Below are 22,121 nucleotides of genomic sequence, written 5' to 3' on the forward strand. Positions count from 1 at the left end.
TGTCTTATTTTTGTCACCAGCAAAATTTAAATCCTTGGATCTAGTGGTTCTGATGCTGCTTGTTTTGCAGATGTGCAAAAGGTCCATCAGAGCTGGATCCAAGGATGCCTTGTATGCCAGGCATAGATTGCCTCTCAGCAACCTGTTGGAGAATATGCATAGAGACAAGGTGTAAGCAGCTGAAAGATTTATTGATTTGGCAGACAAATGAGTCCCCAGATAAAAGTTTCCTCAACACAAACAACCCTTAAAAGCTGCTGTTTAAAAGGCCAGGTGCAAAATTAAGCAATTCTAATAGAAAAGTCTAGAAAGTACTTTCGCGTAGACAAACGGTAGTAAGAAAACTCAACAAAATTCTGTCTCACTTAACCTGCCTAGTTAGCTAGTTTCCCAAATATTGCAGGAAAACTTCTTAAGAGCTATAGTTCACAAAATGTTTTTAACTGTTGGATATGACAATCAAGATGTGATAAAAGAAATACCCCGCCCCCACTGAGACAGTGACGGAATTTATGCAACCAGAAATATTGAGAAAATTCTCACATACATTCTTTCAGTGTACACCTTGTCTAACATAATAAAACACAGTATCATTGGAAATGTAACAAAACTTTCTATTAACATTTCTGCTTTGAAAGAAAAATACTGCTAACAGTTCACAACGGTATTACAAAAAGAAGAAACAGCAGGACCTCAGTTAGTACAATCTCTTGCCTCAAAGTATAGCCGAAAGATGCAAGGTACATCTGTTGCATGGGACCGGGTTATGCTAATCTGACAGAAATCTACAGTCCAGTTCACAGCCAGCAGTTTTTTTTTTTCCAGAGCAGGCCAATAACTTCATGTTATCCTCATATGAGGACTTGATTTTGAGTGCCACAGAATAGAGTGGGGCAAATGAGGATCTGAACATTAAAGCTGTCATTAAATGTTCCTGATCACTGACAGAGAGCTCTCTTAAGTCAACAGGTCTTTTTCCATACTTTACAAGCTGTCCCTCTGTTTAAAAAAAAAATAGATTTGCAGCTTACAATTTACAAACAATTGCTTAACAACTGTTTGTAAACTGTCACACTGAGTTAGTAGGTTGAGGTGCTACTTCAATACAGCTAGGTTATAAGCTGTCAAACAATGATCACCTACAAACTGTGTGCGTGTCTGTGTGGCGGGGGGGGGGGGGGGGCATTGTCCAGGGGTGTCAAATTCCCTTGCAAAGATATACATTGTTACTCATATCTTACTTTCTGTACAGCTGTATTATAAATACTCCTTGCAAGTACAAAATTCACAGTGGCATTAGAGTCTCAGAAACAGCAAGCAAATTAAACAAGACTACTTTCTACACAAAATTAATATTTTAACAGATAAGTACTGTAAATATATTTATAAAATGCACTTCGTATACAATGCAATGCTATGGGATAACCAGGGACCTCTCCCACAACACTGTTCAGTGATTATCTTCACAGAAACATGAACTCATTTACTTTACACAGCTCAGTCATTAAACAGAAAATGTTGAGAACCACTTCAAAGTCCTGCAAAGAATTTCAGCCCGGTCTCTGGTTGCAGCAGATTTCAAACTTTTTCTCTTATGTTATCACTAAGGAATATGATGTTATCTGTAAAAAAAAAAAAAAAAAAATTAATGTGATTCATCAACCGCTATGAATGACTGCACAAAAATAAAATATATAAAATAGATGTACAAGAGTGTGACATTGTTCACCATTAAGCACTGCAAAATAAATTTTCATTAAGACAAGACAAATTCTTTGGAAATTAACAGACACAAGCCTGTCCATGGATGGGGAGAGTATGCTCCCAGTTATGTTGAAGTAGAATAGACTGGCCATCCATAACTTCAAAAGGCTTGTTGGAGGAGGAATGAGATGCACTGATTAATGGCCTGGTTTTTCATCTCAAGGGCAGGTGTGGGATTGTCTAAATGGTACTACTACCTGGTGGAGGCCAGGTGGCTTGTGTTACTGCCTTGTGTGTGTTTGTGTATGCGTGCTCACACACAGACACCCAATTTCTGTACTTAGTTTAACACATATAGGTTATGAGCATACCTAAGTATGCTAAGATGCAGTGCATAGAGAAGTCAACAACTCCAGTGCCACTAAAAGAATTGTGTCTTTGTCCCACCATACCTCTCAATTGTCTAAACTGTTGCAGAATGTCCAGATTTTACCCTCATATTTTTGGTCTGTTCCCCAAAATCTGTGGTTTCCTGGCAAGTCACTTGGGGCTGAAGTCACTAAATAATGACACAAAGTTACTAAATAATGACACAAATTTGAGTCTCAGACCTCATATCCTTCAGAAACTGCATACTAACACAAAACCTGTTATTCTGTTAGCTAAGTTTATAAGAACAATATTTAACATGTCAATATTCCCCACTATTTTAGGCTCTGTCCAGATTTCTTGCAGTGAGAATTTGAGGTGGCATGCAAATGTCCTCAGAGCAGAGAGTAGTAGAGATGACATTACAAGTCATGGTGGTTTCAGAATGTTGAAACTAGGATGCCTAAAAGCAGGCCAGTGTCAAGGATGAAAAAAGACACTGAAAATGTAAGAAAGCTATCTTCACATTAAAAACAAAGTGGCCTAACAAACTTATTATGCATGTCAGTGTGAAGGGCAAGCATATTTTCACAATAAAACAGTAACAAGTGCATTAGTATGTTTCTTTGAATTTCTGATTTGAAATACTGCGTTCTGCAAAATGCATCACAGAAAGATGACTTTAAAAATCCAGTTCAGCTGAAGAAAATTAATGCAGAGAAACCAATGTAATTTTGAAAAAGAAAAAAAATGTTATTAATCAGAACACAAAGTTTAAAACCCTGAAAAACAACTCAAGGAAGAAATTAACTAACAAATTAAATAATTTCCAGAAGCAAACTCAATGGAACAGAAAAACTACCATTCCCATATCCTTAGATTATAGTAAAGTATTACCTGATAAAAGCCAAAAATAACTTGGTACACATTTAGCCTAGTAGTTAAATGGGAGAAATCTCACATGCTAGCAACCATTCTTAAGCTGTAAAGTTAAATGTATATTCAATAGAATTTTAAAATAATCGGTTAAAGTACCAAAACACTTATGACAAAGTACATCAAAAAGCAGTTTTTTTTGTGTTTTTTTTAAGTAGAAATTATTTCAAAATACCACAGAATGCTAGTCAAGCTTTACTGCAGAATCACAAATGCATTTATCACCACTTACACTAACAATTAGCTCAGGTAGAGGGAGTGTGCTAAAAGTTTAATCTGGTCAACTGTCCAGATAAATTTTATTTCCATTCTGTTCACATCATAAAACCTTTGCTACCATTCTTGGCACATCAAAAGTTTTCTACTACACTTCCCACATCATCACTTCTACTAAAAATATCCCAAATACACTACATTTATGCTAACTAAAGGCCATCGCCAAGTTTTACAGACAAAAACACAGACATTGAACACAGAGCTCTCCTAAAACTACCCTCAACTCAAATCAATGCTCAGTTTAACTGAGAAAGTAGAACAGGCTGTATTTCCTACTCATTTCAAAGTGCAAAAAGTTATTCCACACATCGCACACCAGGCAGATGTAGATGGTGGGACAAATATTGATTTCCAACAAGCCTGTGTGATTCAATATAGTCCCCTATACAACAGGGTTAAGAATATTCTTAATAAAAACTGAAGCATTTTCAAAACCAACAATGAGGTGTGCCACGTTTTGGGTGAAAAACCCACTTTTTCAACCAAAATAGGACCTAATTTAAAGTTGGTTTTAGAAAGGAAAATTAGTAATGGTGGAGCTTACAACCTAAATGGTACCAGGCCCTGCGGTAGGTGTTCTTATTGCCATTACATTCTACAATGTACCTCTATTTTCTTGGTTAATGAAATGGTAATACTTTGTTTTTCAGGAAAGGAAACTTTTTCCAGCAAACTAGCATATCTTGCGAAACTTAATACCTGCACTTCATTGTATGTTGGAACGACCGAGAGGCTTCTTAAATCCAGAATACATGAGCATCTATATGATGTAAAAAATAAAAGAGAAACTAATGCCCTGTTTAGACAGTTTACAGTGAGAAGGTTTTTCTGGGTCTGCCATTCTGGATACTGTGCAAGTAGATTCAAGAGGGGGGGAATTGGCAAAATGTATTGTGTAAAAAAAGAGCTGTTAAGGTTGTTTGCAAATGTACATCTAGGGTTAAATGATTACTTGACTATCCTGCCAATTTTAAACGAAAAAACGGGACAAGTCCCTTCATTTGTTTTACTGTTTTACTAATATGACAGTGAATAATATTGACCTGATGGTTTTTCCTACCCCGATTATTTTAAATATTAATATTCATGATTTATGCTAATTTTATGTTTTTTATTGGCTGTTTAACCAATTATGGTTGTTTTAAACCTATGTAAACTGCTTTTTAATTAAAGACATTTGTTCTGATAAGCTCTTTCATCAAACACAGTTGACTAACTGATTTTTTTTATACAATAAAACGGACTCGAGACGGACTACCAGGGTGCTTATTTTTTGGTTTATTTGTTTTCCTGGTAAGCACTTTTACACCACTTTACTGGTTTCTGATTTTCCAATAGCTTTGGTCTTGTCCAAGTAAAATCCAAGTTGTCTATGTACATCCACAGTGTGCAGCACCTTCTCACTAGAGTTTTGTGAAAAAGGGAAGAAACGGATTGATTGTCAATTCAATGACTACCCTGAGCACTAAAGAAGGGTCGGTACACAAGGACACCCTGTCTTTTTGGAAAGCCAAAGGGAGGGGGGGCTATAAGGGCCTGTAGCTCAGGCATCTGGCTGAAGGGATAGCCAGCAGCAGCACAGTTTTCTGTAGCAATGCTGCAAGGATGCTGATGCAGCTAGCTTGAATGGGGAAAGAGTCAGCTTTTCTAGCACAAAATTAAGATTCCAGGTGCAGGAATAGGTTTTCTGGGAGGTCTAATGTGAAGGATGACTTGAACAACTTGTTTAGTCTCAAACCTGCTAGGTAGAGGGGGGATAGAGGCAGACAGACAGAATTAGCTGATGTATGGGCCTTCACTGAAGAGTAGGCCAAGCCAGTATTAAGCAATAAACACATATAGGATAGAACAAAAGGAATTTCCACTGATAGTGGATCCTAGTTTTGGGAGAGAAACCAAACTGAAAAATCTCTTCCACTTGCCTAGGCAGGATTTTCTTGTGTTGGGTTTCCTGGCCTCCTGCAGTACCCCAAGCATGTCTTCTGAAAACAGGTATATAAAAGGAATTGAAACCCTATCACCCACAGAGTCAACTGGTGGGTAGGCAAATGGGGATGGATGAGAGTTCCTTTGTCTTGTGTAAGAAGGTCTACCCTGTGAGGTAACCTGTGGTGACTGCCCTTGGCTAGATGCAGAAGGAAGAACCAATGCTGTCTTGGCAAGAAGGGGGTCACCAGCAAGATTTTTGGTTTGCCCTGCTGAATTCTGAACAGGACTATCAGAAGGGGGGGAATGCATACAGAAACATTCCCTTACAAGAGAATGAAAGGCATCCACCTTCCAGACCAGAGGCTGTGGGATTCTGGTACAAAACTGTGGAAGTTGTCTGTTCATGGGGGGAGATTGAGAGATCTACTTAAGGAATACCCCCCACTGGTGGACAATTTCCAGAAACACATCCCTTAGAAGCATCCATTCGTGGGACTGTGTTAGAGACCTGCTCAAGGTGTCTGCCACTCAATTTTGGTTGGATGGGATGTAAACCGCCTGGAGCGTCACCCTGTATTGGACTGTCAACTCACAAACCTGGAGTGTCAGCCTGCAGAGCAGGTAGGAGTTTGTTCCACCCTGCTTGTACACATACTAGAGGCCCATCATATTGTCTGTGAATACGTTTATAGGTTCTAGGAGAAAGAGAGGATGAAAGGTCTGAATGGCTAGTAGCAGGGCCCTCATCCCCCTTACACCGAAGTGTTACCTTTGTTTTGAGGGGGACCATATCCCTTGAGCTTTCAAGTTTCCGAAAGCTACATCCTACATCTGAAGCATCTGTGAACAGAAGTTTCTGAAGTAGGACTTGAGGTCCATTGCCTTTTCAGAAGGGACAGAGACTCTCATGAGGTTTGTCTGAATCCTGCACCCCAGGAAGATGTGATCCTCAGAGGGACAGAAAATCAATTTTTTTTGTAGTTTATGGTGAAGCATAGTCTTTGCAAGAGAGAAAATGCCAAAAGAATGTTTTGCTCTATCCTCTGGGGAAGTTGCCGTAAAAGAGGAGATTATCTAAGGTAAGGGAAAACATGGAAGCCCTGCAGCCTGCAAAAGGCAATCACAGAGGCTAGGCATTTTGTAAACACCACTGATGCGGTAAAATGTCTAAAGGGCAAGGCACAGACCTGAAGCCAGAGAAACCTAAAAACTTCCTGCATTTGGGGTGTATGGGAATGTGTAGATATGCATCTTTGATATTCAGGGAAGCTAAGACGACTTGTGGCAGAATTAGAGGGCACAAGGTTTGAAGAATTAACATATGGAAGGAGGGTGTACCTTCAGAAAGGTGTCGAGATGAGAGATCCAAGATGGGCCTCCAAGGACCATTTCTTCTGGGCACCAGGAACATTCTGGAGTAGAAACCTCTTCCTTTTTGGCCTTGAGTGACTTCCTGAATGGTTCCTCCTCTCCATAGGTCTGGAAGGAGTATCTGTGGTAAGGAGGGTAGTTGTTCCTTTGGTGGTTGGAGTGTGCCCGTGAAGTGAGGCAGGGATTCCATTACCAGAAATACCCTTTTTGAATGAAGGAGAGGACCCAGAAGTCTTGAGTTATACTTTCCTAGATTAGCAGGGACAAAGAGGCGTGCCGGGAAAGTGGAATAAGAGTCTGGTGACTTGGACAGTCAGAGGGAAACCAGGCTGGTCTGGAAAGGGTCGCTTCTGAACTGGAGTGGCAGGGACAGCCCTGGCCTGTTGAAGTCTCCTACCATCCTTTCCTGCTTTAGGTGGAGGAAGGTGGGAGTTCCTACGTCCAAGCCAGTCTTTGCTTTGTAATTTCTCTGGAATTGAGGCACAGGTAAAACAAAGATATGTTTTAATTCCTGCAGCTCTTCACTTTTCCTGTAGAGATTTAAGTAAACTTGCCACTGCTGAACCAAATAAAATGGAATTGTCCAAAGGGGCATCCATAAGCTTGGATTTAACATCCTCTGGTAATGGTTAGAGTCTTAACTAGGAAAATCTCCTTAAAACAGAGCCAGAAGCAGTTGCCCTGGCACAGACTTCTATCATCATGGCTGCATTTGATGGAGTGGCGAACTACCTGTGAGGAAGCTCCCAGCAAGGATGCAGCCAAGGTCTTATTGTCTGAGTAAGGTAAACTGACATGACCTAGGAGAGTTGAGAGGGAAGGTGTAAGGCAAATTTGGTAATGCATGTCTGACAATTAATGGCTCTACATGACAAGGTGTCTGAAGTGTTCACTTTCTTGCTTAGTCTTCCCAGTTTCCTGCTGTCCTTATCTGAAGGAAGGAGAGAGGTTAAAGGCAGTAACCTGGGTGGTTTATCTGAAACCACAGAAATCACCAATGGATCTGCTGAAGGATATTTAAACAAAAATGTACAGTCCTCAGGGAACTTGCAAAATAGGTCAGGCTTCTTAGGAGCAGGGGACTGGGAGAGGCTGAGGCCTTGGAAGCAGAGGCAAAGGCATCCAGGAAAGCAGGTAAGACAGGAGGAACAGGTGAAGGACTTGGTGATTCCATCTGCAGAAGGTCGTAGTGCCTTCTTTGTATTTCAGATACCAGAGTGCTACCCACCCTGAAATGTTCCCTCATTTTAACTAGGGTCTCACCAAAGGAGAGTTCTTCCATAGGTGAGTCAGTTCCATTTGAATCCTCCTCCGGGGAAGCATAATCTAGAGGGGAGGGGATTTGTGAGGAGTAGGCCAGAGATTCCTCTTCTGAGAAGGCCTCTTCATCTGAGGAAACCTCTTCAACTCTTTTTTTGTGGGGATGCTGTGCATGGCGGTGTAGCGAATGAAACCCCAGAAGGGGGCCCAAGGGCCTTGAAAATAACTTGGGTGAATTGTTCCCAGTAACTATGAGGTTCCTTTGGAGGGGTCAAATGTTTAGTTTTTTGGCTTCTTCTTTTGGTGCAGGTCTCCCTATGTATTGTTGGAAGGCCGGAGATAGGCCTACATTCTATGATGTAGGTATGGATTTTCTCCCTTACCAGGATCGGAGGTATCTCTTTAGGGCCTTCGGTTATGAGCCTCGGTTCCTCCTGTACATGTCTGCTCAGCCTCTGAGGACATATGCCTTTGGTCAGATCCAAGATAGCCTCAAAATTGGACTCTGCCTGTGATCCGGAACCAGAAACCGGCCGGATCTTCAGGCTCTCCTCTAACTCAGGAGAGACGTCCATATGAAGAGGTGTAGCAGCAGCTTCAGGCCTCGGCTTTTTGGCCTTCCCCTTAGTAACCAACTACTTCAGGTCCAGAGGATCCCTCCCTAATGCTTTTCACTAATAACTAAGCCCTAGTTTTCCAAAAAAACAGCTAAGGTGAAAACATACTCCTAAGGGTCTTGGGTAGAAACGCCTGACAAATGGGACAGGATTTGTCAGTAGGCCCTATACAAAACAGACACTGAAGATGGCTATCTTTGTGTGCAATTTGTCTTTCACACTGGCTTTTCTGGATGACATGAACCATACCAGTAAATAAAAAAAAAAATAAAAAAAAAAAAAAGGTCCCCCCAACACGGCACCTGTTTAGAAGTTATGTACCTACCATAACGTTCCATGTTAGTTGTCTTCTCTCGCCTTCTTTCTTGCTGGATGGGTTCGGAGCCGATCCTCTGCTCCGACTCGGCACTTGCTAAGCTCAAGAGTCACTTTTACCAGCTCGAGGCAGCCCCATATCCCATGATGCAAGGTGGTAATTACCCAGATCTCGTTTGGTATCTAGAGGAAAAACTGCCTATAAACTTTCCACCAAGGAAAGAAGAACTAACCTAAAAAGGCTGTAAGGGGAAACCAGATAATCAAGGTCCAGAAGTAACTGGTGTCCAAGGAAGAACAATCTTCCAGAGAAATAGGAAGTTCAAGGTCTGTCCAGGCTAGGGGGACAGGAGGGAGGGATGCAAGAAAGAAGGCGAGAGAAGACAACTAACATGGAACGTTATGGTAGGTACATAACTTCTAAATGTTAAGTTGTCAATCTCGCCTTCATTCTTGCTGGATGGGACCGCGTCCCTAGCACCTCTTATCCTGGGTGGCTCAATGGAACAGACTCTTGAGAACTGTGGAAACAAAACTTGCCCTGTCCCTGGAGGCTAAATCCAATTTGTAATGGGAAACGAAGGTATGAGGAGTGGCCCAAGTGGCTGCTGCACAAACAGTGTCTAAGGGTAGCCTAGCTTGAAAGGCTGTAGATGCGGCTAGACCTCTTGTAGAATGTGCTTTAGGTTTTGAAATGAGTTGTTTGCCCAAGCTGATAAATGTCAGAAATGGTGGAAGACAGCCATCTGGATAAGGTTACTTTAGAAAAAGGGAGACCTTTTTTATTTTCAGCATAGGAAAGGAAGAGCTGATCAGACTTCCTGAATTGCTTCGTTCTGTCCAAGTAATATCCGAGTTGGCGATGAACATCTAGGTAATGCAATTTTTGTTCCGCCCTGTTAGAATAATTGGGAAAAAATACAGGAGGATCAATGGATTGGTTTAAATTTGTCTTGGAAGCAACCTTGGGCAAAAAGGATGGATTGGTTCTTAAGGATACTCTGTCCTTATGGAAGACTAAGTAAGGAGGACGTACACAGAGGGCATGAAGTTCAGACACTCTTCTAGCCGAGGTAATAGCGACGAGAAAAAGTGTATTCCAAGAAAGAAACTTTAATGGGCATGAAGCAGCCGGTTCGAAAGGGGGAAGTATCAAGGATGCCAGTACTAAAATTTAGGTCCCACTGTGGTGGAGGATCCCTAACGGGGTTTAAAAAGTAACACCCCTTTGAGAAAGGCTTTACAAAGTTTGTGGGACATGTTTTGGTCTGCAAATCCGACGAGGAAATTCAAGATTGCTGCCAACTGGACTTTAACTGTGGAAAAAGAAGAACCTGAGTGAAAAATTTCAGCTAGAAAGTCCAAGACTGATTGAATAGGGGCAGTAAAGGGGTCTATGTTCTTAGACTTTGCCCAAAAGGAAAAACGTTTCCATTTGCTGGAGTAAATCCTCCTGGCAGAGGACTTAAGAGAAGCTACTATGATATATCTAACGGGGTTAGAGATCATAGGAAGCCTGGCTAAGGAAGGAAAGTACAGTTGTGTATACCTACCATAAATGTAGATGTTAGAGTGTCTTCACTGTTGCAGTCATAACTGTAGGGTACTCCTGCCGGCAGGCAGCCCGAGGTCGGCCAGAATATCAAAGTCTGGGTCCGGCGTCGGCTGTATCAGCTAGAACCCTGACGTCAGAGCGTATGGGTATAAGGCTGACAGCCGACACCATCTTCTCCAGCCTTTCTTGCCCCTGATGTCAGAAGCCCCCATAAACCAAAAGGTGTCCCCAAAGGACACACAAATACACCAAAAAGGTAGTGGAAAGGAAAACACAGTAAGCAAATAGAAACAAGAGGGGTCTGGAGGGAGGGAAACACCGACTGCAACAGTGAAGACACTCGAACATCTACATTTATGGTAGTTATACACAACTGTACTATGTTCTTCGTGTTTCACTGTTGCAGTCATAACTGTAGGGTAGAATCCCAAAGCTGAGAATACGGGAGGAGGTTATGAAAAAGGAGCAGCTAGAAGACCCTGCAAAACAGCACCTGCCCTAGACTTAGAGTACAAAGGGAGGTTATAGTGCTTGGAAAAAGTATGCACCGAGCTCCAAGTGGCAGCCTCCAGAATGTCCTTGGTAGGAACCCCTCTGAGAAAGGCTGCTGAAGTGGCAGCTGCCCTAGTAGAATGAGTCCTGACGGTACCTGGAATTTGTTTCCCATGGAGAGTAACAATATCTTATACCATGAGCAATCCATTTGGAAATAGTTTGCTTAGAAATGGCTTTACCAAGAGAACTGGAAGCAAAAGAAATAAGCAATTGATATGATTTTCTGAAACTTTTAGTTCTGTCCAGGTAAAAACGTAGCTGCCTGTGTACGTCTAATGAATGTAAGATCCTTTCCCCCTATTTTGGGGTCTAGGAAAAAGGTAGGAAGGTGAATAGTCTGATTTAGAGCCACTCTAGAGACTACCTTAGGCATAAATGTAGGATTGGTCCTCAAGGAAACTCTGTCCTGATGGAAGATGAGGTATGGTTCCACGGCCATGAGGGCTTGAAGCTCTGACACCCTTCTGGCAGAAGTCAAGGCCAACAGGATAGCTGTCTTCCAAGATAAGAACTTAATGTCCGCAGAGGCAGCAGGCTCAAAAGGAGGCAAAGTAAGCTTTTCAAAGACATAACTGAGATACCAAGGAGGGACAGGAGGAGTTCTAGGGGGTTTTAAATTCTTAGCTCCTCTCAGAAATTGTCTGACCAACTGGTGGGAAAAAATGGGAGGATCACAATTGAAGTGTGCTGAAATAGCAGAAGCATGAATTTTAATGGAAGAAAATGAAAGACCTTTAATCAAAAGGTCTGAGAGATAAAGTAAGATAGATGAGATATCTGGTGAGCCACAATCCTGCATCCAAATACAAAATCTTTTCCATTTAGAAGCATAAGATTTCCTAGTACTAGGACGCCTAGCTTCCAAAAGAACATCCAGAACTTGTTTTGGAAGAGAAGAAGGGATCAATTGCCTTTGATGAGCCAAGCTGCCAGACAGAGAGTCTTGATTTGAGAGTGAAATACCTGACCCTGATGCTGGGACAGTAGAGAATGGGTCAGAGGAAGATTCCAAGGAGGTACCAAGGAAAGATGCAGTAGAGTAGGGTACCAAAACTGACGAGGCCAATTTGGAGCTATCAAAATGATTAGACTGGGTTTGTCCAGCTTTATCTTTAGCAATACCCGAGGCAGAAGAGTAAGAGGGGGGAAGGCATATCCCGAAAGATTCCTCCAACTGAATGACAGGGCGTCCACTTTCCAAGCTGTCTTGTGGAAGGACCTGGTGCAAAAGAGAGGCAACTGATGGTTGAGATGAGATGCAAATAGATCTGAGGACAGCCCCAAACTGCAGTTATCTTGCTGAATAAGTTGGGGTTCAACATCCATTCGTGAGGATCCAAAATGTTTCTGCTTAGGCTGTCTGCTAAGAGATTTTGTTTTCCTGGAATGAACTGTGCCTGAAGATCCAGATTCACCTTTAGGGCTGTATCCCATAAGGTCATGGCAAGTCTGCAAAGGGGGTAAGAGTGAGAGCCCCCTTGCTTGTTTATGTACCACATGACTGTGGTGATGTCTGTTCGAATTAGCAGAGGTCCTGGACTGCTAACATTTCTTTCAAGTTGATGTGCCATAGAAGGTGTTTGTTTGTCCAAGAACCCTGTTGGCATTTGTCTTGAAAATGAGCTCCCCATGCATAATCCGAGGCGTCCGTGGTTATGGTCTGAGTAGGTTGAGGCAGACGAAAGGGCTTGCCTTCGTTCAAAACACATGCCCTGGACCACCAAAGGAATTCCTTCTGGAGGCAGGGAATCAGTGGTATCATTGTATCCAGACTGTGGCAATGTTGAGACCATACACTCTTTAGGTACCATTGAAGTTTCCTCATGTGAAGCCTCGCATTTGGAATCAACAGGATGCAAGAGGCCATGTAGCCCAGAGCCTGCAGGAATTTCCTTGCAGTGAGCTGAGTTAATGCGGCCCAGGTCTTGAAGATTGAAGCCAGCTGTAACTGTTTTTCTGGAGTGAGGAAGGCTTTCTGTAAACTTGTGTCCAAAAGAGCTCCCAAGAAAATCATTTGTTGAGACGGAATCAAATGTGACTATGTTCACTGAGAATCCCAGCAGTAGGAGAAGACGTTGAACAAAATGCAGATGTTGTAGTAGAAGGTCTTTGCTGTCTGCCTGAATTAGACAGTCGTCCAGATAGGGGTAAATCTGAATCCCCTGAAGTCTGCAATAAGCTACTACTGGAGCCAGGCATTTGTTAAAAACTCTGGGCGCAGTAGATAAGCCAAATGGCAGTACAGAGAATTGGAAGTGTCTCAAGCCTGCCTTGAATCTGAGGTACTTTCTGCAATGTTGCCTTATGGGGACGTGTAAGTAAGCCTCTTTTAAGTCCAATGTTACCATCCAAGAATCTTGTGCGAGCATTGGAAGAAGTTGTTGAAGTGTAAGCATCTTGAATTTTGGAATTTCCAAAAAGGTGTTTAATATAGAGAGGTCCAGAATAGGTCTCCAGGAGTTTTGTTTTCTTGGGACCAGAAAAAGTCTTGAATAAAAACCTTTCCCCACCTCTAGAGGTGGAACAGGTTCTATGGCCCTTAAGGCTAATAAGGCGTCCACTTGATTTAAGGCCTCTGTCCATTGATGTTTTGGCAGATCTGGCCAACCTGAAGGCCTTGGCAGTGTGAAAGTGGAATCTGTAACCTTTCAAAATCACGTCCAACACCCATTTGTCCTGGGTAATGCGAGTCCAATTCTGATAAAAAAGAGTAAGTTTTCCTCCGAGAGGGGCGTCCAGGGAAGGAGGATCTGGAGCCCAACAGAGGGAGTCATCGAGTCTGTTTTCTTTGGGTTTGAGACCTGTCTTCTCCCCTTCGAGGTGAAGAAGCAGTCCACTGTCTAGGTCTGTAGGAAGCCTGAGCCTGCGCCCTACCTCTGGAGCGTCTATATCTTCCCCTTTGAGGCCTGTCAGAGGTGGGAAAAGACCAATTTTTGGAGGGCCAATTCCTAGAAAATCTAGGAGGCTGAATTTGCAAGAAATCTTTTACAGTCTGCATAGACTTGGCTTTTTCTTCCATCTTTTTAATAACCTCCTCAGCCTTAGACCCAAATAGAACATCATGCTGAACAGGGGCGTCTAGCAATTTTGCCTTAACTTGTTCAGGTAGATTCTGCTCACGAAGCCAGGCATGTCTCCTGATAACAGTACCAGAGGCAGCCGCCCTGCAAGAAGCCTCTAAGGCATCAAAACCACAATGTAAACTATGTTTGCTGACTTGTTCAGTAGCATGCAACACATCCTGTAATTCCTTGTCCTCAGCACATGCAGGAAAGGCAGAAATCCTTTGTTTTAAAACAGATAAAAGAAACTGCTGATACTTAAACATGTGAAATTGGCAGTTTAAAGCTCTAATAGAAAGGGTGGCTGAAGTATAAACCTTTTTGCACCACCTGTCCAAAGCACGAGAATCCCTGTCAGAGGGGATAGGATTCTTAGAAGAGGCGGCCTTAGCAGCCTTGGAACCTTGCGAAATAGTTTCAAGGATCAGCAGAAGGGTTCTTGAATAAAAATTGATGAGAATCAGGGACCCTGTAAAATCCATCAGGCTTAGAAGGAGCAGGAGGCATGGAATCAGGATTCAAGTTAGCTTCAGAGAAGGCATCATCCACAATATCAAGTACAGGAGGAATAGCTAGCTAAAGGCCTGTGCTGAGGGAGAAGGAATTCCCTGAGTCTCTTTTTGGAAGCAGAATAATCCTGACCTTCCCAATGAAAATGCTCCCTCATCTCATGCAAGGTTTCCCCAAAAGAGAAATCTTCAGGGGGGGAGGCAGAGGGAACAGAATCCTCTGCATCCGAATCCTCATAAGGAGGGAAGGAGTAATCCTGATCAGAGGAAGAAACAGAGGATACAGAAGCCTGATCAGAGGAATCATAAGGGATATCCTGTCTAGGCCTTTTCTCAGGAGGAGGGTGAGAGCCCCTTATCATAGTTAATAAATCCTCAGCCATCCGAAGTAATTGTTTCTGAGTCTTGGGAGCTGTATCCGAAGAAGCTTGAGTAGAATGTCTGGGTTTAACAGGAGTCTTTGACTTAGCCTTTTTTTTTTGTGGAAATAGTAATGTGTGAAGGCCTGAAGACCCCCTCAGAAGCCGGTACCTGCACAGCGGTTCCGGACCCATCTGAAGGAGCGACGTCAGAAGGTCCTGCAGCAGACAAATCACTAGGCCTAGTTGGTTCACCATGTGAGTCCGTGTCGGCCATCGGTTCTGAAGTGGCGGACGACAGGGGCTGCAAAAGCACCTCACTGACGACCGCCGAACCTGAAGCTGGCTCCGGCTGCAACGTGTCCTGTTTGGACCTCGGAGGCCTGTCCTTGTCTTTGCGCTTCTTCTGTAATCTGGTAGTCGGTTCCGACGACATTCTATAATTAAATAGTCTACCGAAGTAATTCAAGGCCCAATCGTACCTACGCTCGATAGTGCGAAAATTAAACCTGGCTCAGAACCGACAACAAGAAACGTCGTGGTCAGGGCCTAAGCAAGGTAGACGGTAAGAGTGGAAATCTTTATGAGGTATTTGTTTTTCACACGATACACAATTATTAACTTTTTCTGACATCGGAGGAGCAAGAAAAGTTTCCCCAACTGGGTACTTAGCTTTGAGAAGAGAAGTAGAAACTTCGGACAGACGACAATCACACCACGTTGTCTTGAAAACGCCAACCAACAACTAGCGAACTACTTTGCACCGCACGGCAAGAAAGACTGGAGAAGATGGCGTCGGCTGTCAGCCTTATACCCATACGCTCTGACGTCAGGGTTCTAGCTGATACAGCCGACGCCGGACCCAGACTGATATTCTGGCTGACCTCGGGCTGCCTGCCGGCAGGAGTACCCTACAGTTATGACTGCAACAGTGAAACACGAAGAACATGTGGAACAACCAAGCTGTGAGGTTGAGAGAACGAATGGACCGGTGCAGTTGACCCGACTGGTGGGTCAGAAGATCTGGAACTGGGTCCAGATGCCAAGGCTGCACCAAGAGATGGCGATGAAGGAACGGGAACCAAATTTGTCGAGGCCAGTAAGGGGCAATGAGAATCATTTTGGCGCTCAAGATGGTAACTTTCTGGAGTACTTGAGGTATTAACGGAAAAGGGGGAAAAGCATAAAGAAGTCCCCGGGGCCAATCCTGGGTAAGAGCATCTCTGGGGGGATGGCCCGGAAGTGGGAAGAGAGAGAAGAAGTCTGGGCATTTGCTGTTTTGGGGTGTAGCAAAAAGGTCGCAGCATGGGCGGCCCCACTTCTGAAAAATCTCTTCCACAATAGATTGTTTGAGAGACCACTCGTGAGGCATGAGTATAGCTCTGCTCAATCTGTCCGCTATTATGTTGGTTTTCCCGGGGATATGCGTTGCTACCAGAAACCGATGAGAGGAGATCGCCCATTGCCAAAGTCTGAGAGCTTCTCGACACAAGGGATAGGACTTGGTCCCGCCCTGCTTGTTGATGTACCACACCACGGACATGTCTGTGTGAACTGCAATTGTTTCTAAGGGAAGAAAGTCGTTGAGGGCTTGCAACGTTAAAAGCACTGCTCTCATCTCTAGGACATTTATGTGCAGGTGGTATTCGAACGGCTGCCACGTGCCATGAACCATCCTACCCTGATAATGCCCCCCCACCCGATCAGGGAGGCATCAGAAGTGACCGTGGCTACCGAGGCCGGGGGGACAAATGGTCTGCCCTGATGGACTAAGGGAGAAGAAGTCCACCAGGATAGATGGTTCTTGCAGGTCTGTGTCACCAGGATGTTGTGACGCATGGGAAGCTGTTGGAGGACCATTGGGTAAACAACATCCATTGCAGGAAACGCATGTAAAAACGGGCCAGAGGAAGAAGTGTGATAGCAGCTGCCATGAGGCCCAACACTTTCAGGACCAACCTGGCTTGTACCTTCTTGCTGGATAGGATGATCCGAACATGGTTTTGGATATCTAGGATTCTTTGACTTGTTAGGTTTGCTGACATCCGAGTAGTGTCTAGATCTGCGCCTATAAAGGTAATAGATTGGCAGGGTGATGAGGAAGACTTTTCGAAGTTGACCGAAATTCCTAACTGACCGCAGAGACGTAGAGTGTAATCTCTGGCTTGGAGAAGTTGATGCCTGGTGGTGGCTGAGAGGAGCCAGTCGTCGAGATACAGAAACACCTGGAATCCTTGACGTCTCAGGTGAGCCGTGACTGCTGCCATGCATTTGAACACTCTGGGGGCTGTAGTGAGACCAAAGGGCAGGGCTCTGAATTGAAAATGACTGGTCCCCAGCTGAAAGCAGAGAAACCTTCTGAAGCGTCTGTGGATTTTTATATGATAGTACGCATCCTGAAGGTCTATGGAGCACATCCAGTTGTTTTTGCCCAGAAAGGGCAAAATCGATTGAAGTGTGACCATCCGAAATCTTGTCTTTTTGACAGACTTGTTTAGTCTGCTGAGGTCTAATATTGGTCTCCAATCTCCCGTCTTTTTTGGGGACCAAAAAGAACCTTGAGTAGATTCCAGATTCTAAATGATCTGCTGGAACAGGCTGGATGGCCCTTTTCTCTAGAAGCTTTGAAACTTTTAGTTATGTACTCAACATAACTTCAGATGTTTGGGATCCATCTCGCCTACATTCTGACTGATGGGTTCGGAGCCGATCCTCGGCTCCGACTCGGCACGCTTATGCCAGAGAGCGAAGTCTCTTATTGGCTGAGCTTACTATATCCCAGGATGCACCACTACCAGTCCCCCAGATCTAGTTTGTCCGCATACATGCACACATGCATGCACTGCTTATATAACATTGACAGATGATACAAGATAAAAACAGTAGAACCCAACCCGTTCAATCTCTTATGATCTCCAAGGCAGGGGGAAGGAGGGTGGGTATTAGGAATGTAGGCGAGATGGATCCCAAACATCTGAAGTTATGGTGAGTACATAACTAAAAGATGTTATGTGATCCTATCTCGCCTACATTCTGACTGATGGGACAGCGTCCCTAGCACCTAAATCCTGGGTGGCTCACTGGAAAACACTCCTGAGTACCGTGGAACCAAATGATGCTCGTCCTTTAGATGCCACATCCAATTTATAGTGGGGAAATGAAAGTGTGCGGGTTTGATCAAGTAGCCGCAGCACAAATTTCAGAAATAGCGAGCTTGTAATGGAATGCAATAGAGGTAGCCATAGCTCTAGTAGAGTGAGCTTTGACAGATGTTGTAAGTTGCTTATTTGAAGAGGAATAAGCTTGAGTTATGCAATCTCTGATCCATTTGGCAATAGTAGCTTTAGTGATGGTTTTACCCAGTTTATTATCTGAAAAGGGCACAAACAATTGATCTGTTTTCCGAATTTGCTGAGTCCTATCTAGATAGAAGCGCAATTGCCTGTGAACATCCAAGGTATGGAAGGTGTATTCTGCTTTGTTTGAGAATTTTGGAAAGAAAACTGGTAGCTCTAAAGATTGTTGGAGACAGAGATTAGAGCAAACTTTTGGGACGAAAGATGGATTAGGTCTAAGTGATACTCTATCCTTGTGAAAAATCAAGTACGGTGGTTTGATAGATAGGGCTTGAAGTTCTGAAACTCTTCTTGCAGAGGTAATTGCAATTAAGAAGGCAGTTTTCCAAGACAGATATTTCAACTCACATGTAGCAGCTGGTTCAAAGGGGGAAGATGTTAAGGCACGAAGTACCAAATCAAGATCCCACGGAGGTGCAGGATGAAAAACTGGGGGTCTTAAAAGCACAGCACCTTTCATGAACGTTTTACATAATCTGCTGCTCATCAACGGTGGGTCTATGGAATCGTGAAATTTGGAGATAGCTGCTAGTTGGACTTTAATAGTAGAGACTGAAGATCCTTGATTAAACAAGGATGTTAAAAATTTCAAGACCTCTGGTATCGGGGCAGTAATAGGGTCTAAGCCTCTGAGTTGAGCCCAGATAGCAAACCTCTTCCACTTACTATGATACAATTTCTTAGTGGTGGGTTTGTGGGCTGAAGATAAAATGTGGATAACTTCCGGGTCCAAGGTGTGATTTCTGACTAAAGTCGGAAGTGGAGGAGCCAAGCTGTTAATTTCAAAGTGTGAAGGGACTGGTGCTGTTGTCCCGACTGATGAACCAGAAGGTCCGGAGTTAGATCCAAGAACCAAGGACTGTCCAGAGTATATTTCTGTAGGTAGGGGAACCACACCTGACGAGGCCAGTACGGAGCAATTAGAATCATTGTGGACCCCAATTGGGAAGCTTTCTGGATGACTTTGGGGAGGAGTGGAATCGGAGGAAAGCATAAAGCAGTCCTGTTGGCCAAGGTTGGACTAGAGCATCCGTAGCTGCCTCCCTTGACGGGGTCAAGGAAAAGAACCTTTTGCACTTCGTGTTTCGTGGTGTTGCAAACAGGTCGCAGCACGGAATCCCCCATCTTTTGAAAATCTGAGCTGCTACTGTTTCGTTCAGAGACCATTCGTGAGGAGAGAGAATAGTCCTGCTCAGTCTGTCTGCCAATACATTGGATTTTCCTGGAATGTGGGTCGCTACCAGGAAGCGCTTGGTAGCCACTGCCCATTCCCACACCCTCATGGCCTCTCTGCAAAGGGGGTAAGATCTGGTCCCTCCTTGTTTATTTAGATACCAGACCACCGACATGTCTGTGTGGATGGCGATAATGCCTTGAGGGAGAAACTCGTGGAGGGCTTGTAGGGACAGAAGTACAGCTCTCATTTCCAACACATTGATATGGAGAAATGTTTCGTTTGGAAGCCAAGAACCCTGAACTGACCTGCCCAGACAATGCCCCCCCCACCCCGTCTGGGAGGCATCCGTTGTCAAGGTGGCCACCGGAGGGGGTATAACAAAAGGTCTTCCCTGATTCAGATTGGATGGCAGAAGCCACCAGCGGAGGTCCCGTTTGCACGTTTCTGTAATCAGTATGTGATGATTGAGGGGGAGATCCTGAAAAGACCATTGTGTCGATAACAGCCACTGAAGAATCCTCATGTGCAATTTTGCCAGAGGAACTAGGAGAACCGTGGCAGACATTGAACCTAAAAGTTGCAGGACCATCCTGGCTGGGGCTTTGGATCTTAGAAGCAGGGCTCGGACTTGATCTTGTAATGTTTGTATCCTTTCTGTAGGAAGGAAGATTCGCATTAATTTTGAGTCTATCTCTGCTCCATGAATCTTATGCGCTGAGAAGGCAGCAAGATAGACTCTGACCAGTTGAATGTAATTCCCAGGGAAGCACCCAGGGAAATGGTGGCTTGTAGGTTCTCTAGTAGTAGGTGCCTGGTGGTGGCAGTCAGGAGCCAGTCGTCCAGATAGGGAAACACTTGGAATCCGAGACTCCTCAGGTGAGCAGTCACTACTGCCAAACACTTGGTGAACACCCTGGGGGCTGTGGTGAGACCAAAGGGCAGTGCACAAAATTGGAAATGACTGTCTCCCAGGCTGAAGCGCAGACACCTCCTGGACGCCTGATGTATCGGTATGTGATAATAGGCGTCCTTGAGATCTATGGAGCACATCCAAACATCTTTCTCCAACAACGGGAGAATGGATTGTAACGTGACCATTCGGAATTTGGACTTCATGACGGACTGGTTTAGTTTGCTGAGATCCAAAATGGGTCTCAGGTCCCCTGTCTTTTTTGGCACTAAAAGAACCTTGAGTAATTTCCGGATCCGATCTGGTCTGTGGGGACCGGTTGGATGACTCCTTTTTCTAGCAGCTTTGAAGCTTCTACGGCTGCAATTTCCCTTTGACTGGGTGGTGGGTCCGGGATTTTTTTGGACGGTGGGGGTGAGTGTGTGAAGGGAATGGTGTAACCTCCGGCAATAATCCTAAGCACCCATCTGTCCTGAGTAATAGACTCCCAGGCTTTTAGGTGGTTGGCAAACAGCACCCGACTGGCTCGAGCAGCACAGCCGGGCAATCCCTCATGGAGTGTGGGAGGCTGAAGAGCCACGAAAGGACTCGCGGTCTCCAGTGTTGCGGGGGCCTCTGCCGCCTCTGGGACGGCGTCTCCCAGAAAAATTTCCCCGTCCTCTGCCTCTGGAAGGGGAATCTTCCTGCTGTTGAGGAAAGAATTTCTGTGATTTGCGGAACCACATCTTACCTCCTCTTTTAGCCTTGGGATAAGGCCGAAAGGGAGTGGAATAACGTGCTCCTACGGCAGATAAAGTCTTTCCCTCCTGCTCACAGGGGGTAAGAGTGTCTTTTACCTTGGGTCCAAACAAAGAGGTAACATCAAAGGGAGCGTCGGCAAAGGAAGACTTGAAGGCCTCCGCAAAATGACACAAACGGAGCAAGGCTTGTCTCCGTAGAGCCATGCCTGTGCCTGCCGCTCTGCCCGCCCCTTCGGCCGCATATGAAATGAGCCTCATGGACGAGTTAGAAATCGAGGTAAGGATAGCCAACTGAGAGCTAACCGACTGGGCTAGCTGCTCAGGTAGGTTACCTGAGAGGGAGTCTGAGAGCGCCTTGACCAGATCCCTCTGTAGTCTGGTGAAATGTGCCAAATAATTCAGGGACCTCAGAGTAAAGGCCGCTGAAGTCAGGGTGCGCTTCCATCGGTCCATGCTCCTAGACTCCTTATTAGGAGGATGGACGGACGTTGAAGCCTCTGCCACGTCCTGCTGGGTAGCAGATGCCACCACCATGGCATCTACAGCCACGCCTTCGTTAAGAACTCCTTCTCGGGTGGGGCAGACAAAAATTTGTTAGGGCGAGAAGGCACTGGTTCCACAGTATCTGGATGTTCCCACGCCCTCCGACAAACCAAATCCAGGAGCTCGTCAAGGGCGGAGACACCCAGGAGGCGGAGGGCTGAGCCCGAAGGCCTTGAGGAACACCGACTCATCAGCGGAGGGGTTTGGAATTCCAGCCGCCTCGTTGCTTAAGGATCTCTAGAATGTCTGCAAATGAGACATCATCCGAGGACGACTTAGGGGACCCCTCCGCATCATCAAGATCAGTGTCCGATGTAAGAGACTCATCGGGGGAGTCCACGTGCTTCCTCTTGCACGATCTCTTCCTTGGGGGCTCCTCCGAAGACAACTCCGAAAGACCCTCAGGAGGAGGGGAACCCCCAGTGGGGGTAACCTCAGGCCCCGGGGCTCCGCTGTCTAGAGACAGGGGAACTGCCAAAGACCCAGTCTCCATGCCCAGGGAAGGTGCCGGTAAAGCTGTAGAGATGGCCGAAGAAGACTTGGCCATGGCACTCCTCATAGCTCTGAAAGCCGGACCC

At 44.8% G+C, this 22,121-nt stretch overlaps 1 protein-coding gene across 2 annotated transcripts in view; it reads right to left on the reverse strand.

Annotated features, from left to right (window-relative positions):
• Positions 1-593: 593 nt before the first annotated feature.
• The window catches only part of SSBP1 (single stranded DNA binding protein 1), a gene marked incomplete at its 5' end in the record, with an annotated part of 1,088,662 nt that continues 1,067,134 nt past the window's right edge, over positions 594-22,121 (reverse strand). For both annotated transcript variants that reach the window (XM_044088048.1, XM_044088049.1), the window contains 1 exon segment: positions 594-1,622. In XM_044088048.1, coding sequence (XP_043943983.1) covers positions 1,579-1,622 — 44 coding nt within the window.

The sequence above is a fragment of the Protopterus annectens genome, chromosome 11.part0, assembly GCF_019279795.1.
Source record: "Protopterus annectens isolate FY-2018-M chromosome 11.part0, PAN1.0, whole genome shotgun sequence".
In the NCBI taxonomy this organism is placed as follows: Eukaryota; Metazoa; Chordata; order Ceratodontiformes; family Protopteridae; genus Protopterus; species Protopterus annectens.